Source organism: Barbus barbus, assembly GCF_936440315.1.
Source record: "Barbus barbus genome assembly, chromosome: 37".
In the NCBI taxonomy this organism is placed as follows: Eukaryota; Metazoa; Chordata; class Actinopteri; order Cypriniformes; family Cyprinidae; genus Barbus; species Barbus barbus.
The window spans coordinates 6087250-6099303 of NC_136715.1; the positions used below are offsets into that span (position 1 = coordinate 6087250).

A 12054-nucleotide genomic window follows, 5' to 3' on the forward strand; every position below is an offset into this window, starting at 1 on the left:
TACTAACTTAAGATGATGGAGCACAGCGGCGCTAATTTTTCCACTAAATTGTTTATCCAGGACACCAAAATCTCATCCCTGGAACGCAACATTCGGGACCTGGAGGATGAGATACAGATGTTAAAGGCGAGTGGATTGCTGCACACGGAGGATCGAGAGGAGGAGATCAAACAGATGGAGGTCTACAAAAACCACTCCAAGTTCATGAAGACCAAGGTAAACTTTTTCTTCAAGGAGTTTAAACTATAAACCGCTATAGACACAAAGAAATCGGTGCATTTAGGTAACTGATAAAATGAAAATGCATAATTTTTATTATTATCTATGTGTTTTTTTAAAGGGATACTCTCATGCTGTTGTAAACCTGTATGCTGTTATTTAATTTGTTGAGCGGAAAAGAAAAAACAGCAAAAACCATCATTAAAAAAAGTCCACACAACTTCCACACACAGTCTTCTGGAAGCCATGCAGTTTGCATGAGATACATACCGAAATATAGGTGATTGGAGCAATTTTTGGGGGTACACTGTTCCTTTAATTACTGCTAGCAGCCAGAAGATGTATATTTTGGCTTGAAGCTTGTAATTTTATGTCATATGAACAAGATTTCTTGTTTAAAGTAAACATGACCCTACTTAAATATTAGTAAATAGTAAATATTGACCCTACTTACTTTCTTAATAAATATTCAGAATTTAGTTTTGGATAAAATGTTAGAGATTTTTTTTCTTATTCCAAATTTGAAAAAGTTTGTCTCTGTAATGTTGCTTTAAAATGTAAAAACATGCTTTGTCACTGAAACAACTGTCCTGTTCATGTTTTTCAACCCCTCCACTGCAATTGCCACTTTGCACAATCCAATTAATTCTTGTGGATAAAAGTTCCGCCCGAGTTTTTTTTTTTCACTTTGAATATCATGTTTCTTGTTAACGAAAGGAAATGGGTTGTGAAATCTGTTTCATATTTACTTTAACAGTAAAGATAAAAAAAAAAACTGCTATAATATCAGTGATATTATTCAAAATTTCACTATCAGTCCATACTTAGATTAAATATTACGTTGAGCTTCTTTCAAATAAATAAATGTGTCTTTTTCACAAATGTTTAAGTGCAGTAAAGGGTTTCCAGTGTCAGAGAAGTGGGAGAACATTCTTGAGGATGTCTTGTGGAATTGTAATGATGGGTTTGCTGAGTAATGCTAGAAGTAGCAGTATTAAAATAGAGTCTATAGGATCTGTGTAAATATTTCTCACGGCTGTGCTGACTGTGTTTCCTGTCAAAACACTTCAGTGTATTTGCTTTAGGTTTATTAGAATCGCACACACTTTGGCTGAATCACTGTTGGCAGTGCCAGTAAGTCTACCACGCATTGCTGTTGTCTAGAATCATCTCGAAAACAATACATTGCATAAGAGGTTGTGGGTAGTTTTAGCCAAAAAAACATGATCATTTTAATTTTTGAAAAAGAACCGAAAATAGTATGCTATCCAGTAGTGTTGTTGTAAAACTATTAAAAATGTTTTTGGTAATTGAAATGAAGGTGAAATAAGTTTTAGATGACAAACTTCAACTTTAAAAAATAAAATGACTGAAATATCAATAAATAAATAAATAAAAAAACCACACACAACAAAATTGCTCAAACTAAGCTTATTCTTATTAATAAATTAATTATGTTTATTAATTATAATGAATTATTCATATCAATAAATGCTATACTTGTATAAAAAAATACTAAAATAACACTGCCATCCAGGCCACTTTAACAAACAATGTACAGAGATTTGGGAATATACAAACCCGATTCCAAAAAAGTTGGGACACTGTACAAATTGTGAATAAAAACAGAATGCAATGATGTGGAAGTTTCAAATTTCAATATTTTATTCAGAATGCAACATAGATGACATCAAATGTTTAAACTGAGAAAATGTATAATTTTAAGGGAAAAATAAGTTTATTTTAAATTTCATGGCATCAACACATCTCAAAAAAGTTGGGACAAGGCCATGTTTACCACTGTGTGGCATCCCCTCTTCTTTTTATAACAGTCTGCAAACGTCTGGGGACTGAGGAGACAAGTTGCTCAAGTTTAGGAATAGGAATGTTGTCCCATTCTTGTCTAATACAGGCTTCTAGTTGCTCAACTGTCTTAGGTCTTCTTTGTCGCATCTTCCTCTTTATGATGCGCCAAATGTTTTCTATGGGTGAAAGATCTGGACTGCAGGCTGGCCATTTCAGTACCCGGATCCTCCTTCTACGCAGCCATGATGTTGTAATTGATGCAGTATGTGGTCTGGCATTGTCATGTTGGAAAATGCAAGGTCTTCCCTGAAAGAGACAACATCTGGATGGGAGCATATGTTGTTCTAGAACTTGGATATACCTTTCAGCATTGATGGTGCCTTTCCAGATGTGTAAGCTGCCCATGCCACACGCACTCATGCAACCCCACACCATCAGAGATGCAGGCTTCTGAACTGAGCGCTGATAACAACTTGGGTTGTCCTTGTCCTCTTTAGTCCGGATGACATGGCGTCCCAATTTTCCAAAAAGAACTTCAAATTTTGATTCGTCTGACCACAGAACAGTTTTACACTTTGCCACAGTCCTTTTTAAATAAGCCTTGGCCCAGAGAAAACGCCTGCGCTTCTGGATCATGTTTAGATATGGCTTCTTTTTTGACCTATAGAGTTTTAGCCGGCAACGGCGAATAGCACGGTGGATTGTCTTCACCGACAATGTTTTCTGGAAGTATTCCTGAGCCCATGTTGTGATTTCCATTACAGTAGCATTCCTGTATGTGATGCAGTGCCGTCTAAGGGCCCGAAGATCACGGGCATCCAGTATGGTTTTCCGGCCTTGACCCTTACGCACAGAGATTGTTCCAGATTCTCTGAATCTTTGGATGATATTCTGCACTGTAGATGATGATAACTTCAAACTCTTTGCAATTTTTCTCTGAGAAACTCCTTTCTGATATTGCTCCACTATATTTCGCCGCAGCATTGGGGGAATTGGTGATCCTCTTGCCATCTTGACTTCTGAGAGACACTGCCACTCTGAGAGGCTCTTTTTATACGCAATCATGTTGCCAATTGACCTAATAAGTTGCAAATTGGTCCTCCAGCTGTTTCTTATATGTACATTTAACTTTTCCGGCCTCTTATTGCTACCTGTCCCAACTTTTTTGGAATGTGTAGCTCTCATGAAATCCAAAATGAGCCAATATTTGGCAGGACATTTCAAAATGTCTCACTTTCAACATTTGATATGTTATCTATATTCTATTGTGAATAAAATATAAGTTTATGAGATTTGTAAATTATTGCATTCCTTTTTTATTCGTAATTTGTACAGTGTCCCAACTTTTTTGGAATCGGGTTTGTACTAATTTTACATTTACATGCTAAATATGAAAGATGGATATTGGGATTCTGACTTTATTCTTTTAAACTGATTTTTAATGATATTTTAATCCAGAGCTCTGATTGGTTTGTTTGATTTGCACCGCCTAATCAACGTTTTTTAACTGGCTTGTTTCTTGACAGAAAAATCTCGATTTTTGTGCACGTGTGCGTGGGTATTATTTTGTGTGATGTCTTTGCTGTATCTAACATGCTCATGAATAAGCTGGCGGTTTTGTTGTGATATTTATAGAACTCATTTCATCAATAAATGATACGGCTGATGTATATTAAATGGGGATTGCGTTCTGAAATCCATCTTTTATGTGAGGAGAGTACAGTTGTAGAGAAGAAATCTCCTATACTCATTTCAGCTTTCCTATTAAAAAAACATAGCTGATTAGCGCATTTTATGACATGATTCGTTAAAAATATCAGTTGTCTAGATACTCATATGTACTAAACGATTTCCCTGTCCTATAAATAACATAAGATTTTCTTTCTCTGTTCCTGCTTTTTCGATCTCTTTCAGATTGACCAGCTCAAGCAGGAGCTCTCAAAAAAAGAGTCTGAGCTTTTAGCTCTGCAAACAAAACTTGAAACTCTGAATAATCAGAATTCAGACTGCAAACAGCATATTGAAGTGCTCAAAGAGTCCCTCACTGCCAAAGAGCAACGCGCTGCCATCCTACAAACAGAGGTTAAAATTATTGTATTTTATTTTATTTTATTTTTTACTTCTTTCTTTTTCTTTTTATTAAGTTTTAATATTTACCTTGGTGCAACTCTTTGTCCCTTACAATTCTGTGTGTTACTGTAAATTATTTTATTTTAATGGGATTTTATTTTTTTTAATAAGCACTTGAAAACACATCTCACCAGCTTTACATGAACTCTGTGTTCATGGTGTGTTGTTTAGGTGGACGCTCTTAGATTGCGTCTTGAAGAGAAGGAATCTTTCCTTAATAAGAAGACAAAACAACTGCAAGACTTGACAGAGGAGAAGGGAACACTGGCCGGGGAGATCAGAGATATGAAAGACATGCTGGAAGTCAAAGAACGCAAGATAAACGTCCTGCAGAAAAAGGTAAATCTCACTCGGGAATCAAAGGTCAGAGGCCAGTTTTCATGGGCCATTTAGAAATGATTGCGGTCAATACTGATGAGCAGTACCAAGAAGAGTGTGATTTAAGCCAGAGCAAAGGGATTTGCCTGTATCTGTAACAGACTTAACTTATTGCACACCTATATAGTGTTTTTGGTGAGATATTTTAGAAAATATAAATATTTCAATCATGCCAACTCTCGGAAGATTTTAGCATGGTAATGATTATGACAATGTTAATGTATTTGGTCTTGGCGGAATAGATCTGCTACGCTGCTGCTGCTGGGCTGCTGCTGCTGTTGGTTATTGCTGTAGTTATAGATTATTGCTGCTGCTGCTGCTGCTGCTGCAAGTAAGTACAGGAACTTACTGCCAATGCATACGACAATATGGTACAGCGAGTATTTAAGACATACTGCTGTTGCACAAATAGCATATAAAATAACCCGTAGTAGATCTATACAGGTGGAGCTGGGGAAGGTGGAGGGTTTCAGAGGAACTGCAAAATGCTTTAGTGCTCTTCTTCCAACTGCTTTTTCATCTTTGCCCTCTTCTTACCATATCACCGCATTCTTTTCTGGGCTCTTCAGCCTTTTTTCATGTTGTTCAGACACCGGAAACATCTTAAGAGTCAAAAAAGGCCACAGTCTGCTTCAAACCGTATTAAACCGTAACTTCTGATCTCTTGCTCTTTGTGCTGGTTTGATCCCTTATATTTTATACACTGCCCATCCAAAAAAAAGGTCACACACACAATTTTTTTGTTGGACCGCATTTAGCTTTGATTACGGCACACATTCACCGTGGCATTATTCCAATCAGCTTCTGCAATGTCACAACATTTATTCCCGTCCAGAGTTGCATTACTTTTTCGCCAAGATCTTGTATTGATGATGGGAGAGTCGGATCTCTGCGCAAAGTCTTCCCCAGCACATCCCAAAGATTCTCAATGGGGTTAAGGTCTGACTCTGGACTCTGTGGTGGCCAATCCATGTGTGAAAATGATGTCTCATGCTCCCTGAACCACTCTTTCACAATTTGGGCCTGATGAATCCTGGCATTGTCATCTTGGAATATGCCCGTGCCATCAGGGAATAAAAAATCCATTGATGGAATAACCTGGTCATTCAGTATATTCAGGTAGTCAGTTGACCTCATTCTTTGGACATATAACATAATCATCCATGCCGTAATTATCCAATTGGGGGATCTTACCTATTTGCTTAGTTAAATCCAGGTGGTGACTTTTTTTTGGACAGGCAGTGTATTCTAAGTCACATTGAAAACAACCTGCTGTATGTCTTAAATATTTACACAAGGAAACAACCCAGTAGTTCCTTTTGCCTTCAAAACAATTTAATTTGTTCTTGAAGCCCCTTCATACAGCTCCCTAACTGTGGGTAACGGGATATTGCACCATTCATCAAAAAGAAAAGCGGGGGGATGAAGGAAGTGAAATCTAGCCCATTATCTGACCATACAGAACATCATCAGGCATAAATATTCCCATGAGATCCCGCCCGTACCATTAGAGACCAACTGCCATGGTTCATAGTCAGCAATAGACCTTGTGGGCTGAAACATCCTTAGGCTTCCTTTAACACAAACCCGTTCAAATGGAAAACAAGGTGAAAGATGAACCCAAAGACCATATAACTTACTCAGATTCCCAGGTACTGTATCCGTTACACTAGTTTATCCATCTTTGTAAGATGGCCTTGAGTACATACAGTTTGTAAGATGGCTTCTAGTAAATGCAGTATACATCTGTTCATGTCAGTAAACACTGACTTATTCATGTTTCTCATTGTCAGTATCATTTGTTGTTATTTGACGTTTGTCCTTGTTATTTTGACAATGTATGTTCACCCTTTTACAGATTAAAATGATGTTTTAGTGACCAGTGCACCTACAGTTTGTGGGTATATTTGTAACTTTATTTTCTCATAGTGTTTTTACAACTAATCCTTTCATATTAAACGCATTTGAGAACTATTTAACAGAGCTCTTACAGCAATCAACATAGCATGACCTTAAGTCAAATTTAAAGGGATAATTCACCCAAAAATGAAAATTACCCCATGATTTACTCACTCTCACGTCATCCTAGGTTTATATTACTTTTTTCTTTCAGACGAATACGATCAAAGTTATATTAAAAAATGTCCTGGCTCTTCCAAGCTTTATAATGGCAATGAATGGGTGTTGATATTCAGTAGTCCAATAGACGTCAGAAGTTCTTCCATCATAAAAAGTGCTCTGCATAGCTCCAGGGGAATTATAATGGCCTCCTGAAGCGAATTGGTGCTAAAAATATCCATATTTAAAACTTTATAAACTGTAATCTCTAGCTACGCCTATAGGATGGCTTAAGGTTGGGGAAATTTTCATTTTGGGGTGAACTATCCCTTTAAACTCCCTTTCCATGTGATTTTTTTTTAAGATGAAGTATGTAATTTTAGCACCCCTAGTGGTACCAAGTTGAAGTGCAGTTCTTGATTGAATGAACAGGTTTCGCTAATACAGTGATGCAGGAATCCTAAAATCCAGAAATGAGTTCCACTGTTCCAAAGTCAATGTTTTTTTCATGTTGTTTTTTTAATAGCTTTTTGATTAAATGCCTGAAATGTTAAAAAAAGTTATGCAGCCGTGGTGTAATTCGTTTATAGCCTAAATTTTTACTTCGGGCAATTGTATTTAGGCTTAAAAATTCATAACAGTTATGTTCATTTGTGAAGATTATCATGTTGAACAAAACATGTAAGAATCTTCTTAAACTGCTGTCGGTCACAGACCTTATTTTCTGCCATAATCCAAAAGTCAGTTGAAAAATTCCATTGTTTTTTTTGTTGAGTTTGCAATCAATTTTTTTTTATTTTTTTTTTATGTTTGCTAAATCCACACTCGTTTTATCTTCTTCCTCTCTCTCAGATTGAGAACCTTCAGGAGCAGCTGAGGGATAAAGATAAACAGCTCGGGAATCTAAAGGACAGAGTGAAGTCTCTCCAGACGGACTCCAGCAACACTGATACTGCCCTCGCCACGCTAGAGGAAGCCCTGTCTGAGAAGGTACCAGAAACAGTCCCAAACATCACAAAAGGAAATGAAAATGTAGAGCAGAAGCAAATAAAATCAGACCTGCCTCGTATATGCTGATTTAGGTGTTTGGAGAATATAAAGTCAAGTTCAAAGTTCAAGAAATTGCCTTCGACAGCAGACTGTGCATGACATATTCACAGTATTTTGAACTGAGGAAATAAATTGTACCTGCTGATAGCATTGTTTATTTGCACATACTGTGTTGTTTTAGCACCTGATTCTCTAAAGTAATTATGGAAATCAGGTAACAAAAACTTAATTAAATACAGCACATTTCTCAGCATTCAGGCCAGATGCTCAGAGACTACCATGATCTGGAATACTTTAGTTGGATTGTTCAGCATTTTTATGTCAAGTTTTAGTGAATTTACCCGCTACTCTGTGAAGAATGAAGACATTCACAGACATTTATTGATAAACCTTGAGTGTTAGGGAAGTGGAAATTGTTTTAGCATGCTCAATTAGCCCTGAGTTCAGGTGAAATGTGTTTTTGTCACAGGAGCGAATTATCGAGCGTCTGAAAGAGCAAAGGGAGAGGGAAGACCGAGAGAGACTGGAGGAGGTGGACTCATATAAAAAAGAGAATAAAGACCTGAAAGAGAAGGTGAACTCTTTACAAGTGGAGCTAACAGAGAAAGAGGTACGTCAGCGATTGCGTGTCCGTTTCAGTTGTGTTTCTGTGAGTTTTTGGTAGGACTGTCAGCTGTGGTCTCGTCTTGCTCTTCCTGCAGTCGAGTCTCATAGATTTAAAAGAGCACGCCTCCTCGCTGGCCTCGTCAGGTCTCAAGAAAGACTCCAAACTCAAGTCCCTTGAGATCGCAATCGAGCAAAAGAAAGAGGAATGCAGTAAACTGGAGACACAGCTACAGAAGGTATATTCAATTTTGGCCATTTTAGTTTTACCAGGATCATTTTTTAACTGTGGCGCTTGGCCGATTGGCAGGAAGTGGTTTCACAGTTTTGTCAATAGAAAATCCACATTTTGGTTTTCATATATTTTTAGTTATTAAATATAGTGTGTATTGAGTCTAAAATTAGACTTAATTTTGTCATTGTTTAATTTGAGCAATTATGTGTATTTAGAATTTTAGATAATTATTTTCAGAATTGTGCTGTTTTCTTCTATTTTTATATATTTTTTATTTATTTTATTTTTTTGTTCAATGTAATAAACACTACCTTTCAGAAGTTTAGGGTCAGTAAGATTTGTTTTTTAAAGGAAATAATACTTTTATTCAGCAAGAAGACACTAAATTGATCAAAAGCGATGATAAAGATTTTTACGTTGTACATAAATGCTGTTGTTTTGAACTTTCTATTCAGTAAAGAATTATTGCATCACAATTTCCTCTAAAACATATTAAACAGAACAATTGACAGAACAGAACAACTTTTAACATTGATGATAAGAAATGTTTGTTAAATCAGAAAGATTTCTGAAGAATCATGTGACACTGAATACTGAAGTAACGATGCTGAATTCAGCATTGCATTGCAGAAATAAATTACATTTAAAAGATATATTAAAATAGAAACTACTTATTTTGTATTGTAATAATATTTCACAATATTAAAAAATGTACAGTAGTGTACAGTATGTAATTTTAAGCATAGCAATCTTTTAGGAAAGTATTTAAAATACTTTTTAAAAGACCAAAACGTTTTGTACAAAGGAGTGCATATACTCAGTGTCACAAATTTGCTGATTTGATTGGTGACAGTGCAAAATATATTTGTTACATTTCTGTTCATTTTTAATAAATCCCAGGTTTTCTCTGTGGTCTCGCTGTATATATTCTGGCTGTATATACGCCATCGGCCACCTTGCTCTAAGAATATCTGTATTTTTAAAACCGATATCAATCTGGAATTACTTTCAATGATTTAGCCAGTTGCGTCATTGAATGTGTTTTCTGCATCAGCTTAATGGCCACTCATTTTAGAGGGCATCATGGAAACTTTATGAAAGTGGTGATGAGCTCCTTTCTTTGTCTAATTTCTCTTATGTGACAGTAGCTATGTCTCAAAACCTAATGCACTGCCTACCTAAATGGCATTTTTGGGTATCAGAAGCGCATATAGTTCAATTAAGATGTTTGAAATCTGACTATGTTGATCAGAAATGCTGTTTTGGTTGGCGATTCACTCTGATTAGACACGCAGAGTCGGCTTCTTTTTGTTCTTATGTTGTCCTCTAGTTATTTATATTCTCCTGTGTAGAACATTATCATTATCCTGAAAGAAGAGCTAATGATAAAGCTTGTGCTGTTTTACTGAGTCCCTTCATCCTCCTCCTCCTCCTCATTTCCCATGATTCCCTCCTTTGCAATGTAGCAAGCAGAGCAGCTGTTCAGTCAAATGAACAATCCCGTAAGTGTCTCTCTGGATCTCTACTAGCACATATTGAAAACATGAGGACACTATACTCTTAGTTTCTTTCTACTTTAACTTATATGAATTCAACCCTGCTGCTTTAGAAAGAAGGGGATCTGACGAACTTTACAGTTCAGAAACAATGCAATATGTATTTTAGATACAGATTTTAATTACTATGTCAAGCAAAACTATATTGACGTCTAGCTATTTTTGGAGGTTTTTGTTGTATGAGTAGAGGTCTGCAGGATGCAGCAGTTGTAGGTTATTTAGAGGAAATATAAATAATGTATAGTAAATTGTGCAATACACAAATTAAATGTAAGTGTAAATAATTTTGCTTTATTTTTCTAAAATATTCTTCCTTAGTTTGGGTGCAATACAGATCTTTTCAGAATCTTGCATGTGCATCCTGTTTAATATTTTCTTATTGTTTTTATCATATAACCAACCAACATGATTAAAACAGAATTAATTGGGATTCAAGGGCATTCTGTGAAATGTGGAAAAACTGTATTGTTTCCTCATGCTTCCAGTGTTTACTAATCTGTTTTTGAAATTAATACCCAGATACTTGAACACGTATATGTCTGAAGGCAAACGCATTGCAAAGAATTTTACCACTGAACCATGGAGCTAAAATCCACATTTGCATGTTGCGTTGCATGTTCCTCTGTCGTGTGTGTTTTTTCTCATGTCATGTGAATCTGCTGTCAGCTTTGACTTGTTGCAACCTTTGGTTGTATGACCACATTATCTTGGATTATTTATGTTGTCGCTTTCTTCAATTTTGCATTGTGTGTGTGATCCATTGTGCATTCATTTTCAACACACCAATGTAAACTGTGTTTCAGAATGCCCACAGTGTTTTAATAATTAAGCAAGGCTGCATTTCAATATTGCAAAGAAAATTATGTATAACTACCTGATCTCTTGTATTCTGTTTCAACTGCAGCAAGACAAATATGTGCATTTAATCTTATATTTAAAGCTTGGCTAATTACCTGCTTTGTGGAGCCCTCTAGTCTGCAATACTGGTGTATGAACTGGAGTGGCATTGCGAACTGGGAATGCTTCTGCAGGAATTTTTGATTGACTGAGACTGTGTTTTAACTGGTTTCTGTGGTGATGCCTTCCCATGATCGTCATACAGAAGGCTCATGATATGGAGGTGCAGCAAAGCTCACGTGGGAACCCTGAGTATGTGGACCGGGTCAAACTTCTGGAAAAGGAGGTGTCCTTCTACAAAGAGGAGTCCAGCAAAGCCCAGGCCGAGGTTGAGAGGTTACTGGAGATTCTGAGAGAGGTGGAGACAGAGAAAAATGACAAGGATAAGAAGATCGCAGAACTGGAAAGGTGAGAAAAAGCCACTTATTTACTTTTTAAATGCTTCTGAAAGTGTGAAGTCACTTATACACTGCCAGTCAAACATCTGGTCACACTTGACTGAATTCATTTTTGCGTTCTTGGGCAGATTGTGTTTTTATGATCTTAAAAACCTTATAATGCATACATATATAATACAATAAATGCACAGTTTTACATTTTTTAAAATGATTTTGGCCATATAGTGTGATAGTGTCTCCGCCACGGGATAAAATAATAATAATAAAAGATAATTGCAACTTCCTCACAATATTTCTTGCAATTCTATGTTTATATCTCACTATACTCATATTTTTCTTGCAATTCTGAGAAAAAAAGTAATGCTTATGAGTTTATATCTAGATGTTTTCTCAGAATTGCAAGAAAAAAGGGCAGAATTATGAAATGTAGACTCAGAATTGCAAGAATAAAAATCTGATTAGTATTAGTAAACAATGAATAAACATTAGTAGTGTAGTGTAAATATTGCACGAGTTTCATAAAGCAGCATCAGGACAGAGTCCTTGTTTTGCCGTTATCTTGAGCTTTGACAGCATCAGTTGACAGTTTCTACTGTATTTAATATCAAATTCTGCTGGGGTATAACATCAAAATGCTGATGTCAAGAAGAGCTGTTTTGTTACTGATGCAGTACAAACCATGCTGTACTCTCAGAGCTGCCGTCAATTATGCATCTCCTAGAGG

General features: G+C 36.3%; 1 protein-coding gene across 1 annotated transcript in view; it reads left to right on the plus strand.

The window, feature by feature from the left end:
* Window positions 1–12054, plus strand: part of LOC306856609 (ERC protein 2-like) — a gene marked incomplete at both ends in the record, with an annotated part of 51415 nt that overhangs the window by 26070 nt on the left and 13291 nt on the right. The window contains 7 exons of the mRNA XM_079395969.1: window positions 61–216; window positions 3940–4107; window positions 4327–4494; window positions 7444–7581; window positions 8111–8251; window positions 8343–8483; window positions 11138–11340. Coding sequence (XP_079252095.1) covers window positions 61–216; window positions 3940–4107; window positions 4327–4494; window positions 7444–7581; window positions 8111–8251; window positions 8343–8483; window positions 11138–11340 — 1115 coding nt within the window. The remainder of the gene's footprint in view (window positions 1–60; window positions 217–3939; window positions 4108–4326; window positions 4495–7443; window positions 7582–8110; window positions 8252–8342; window positions 8484–11137; window positions 11341–12054) is intronic.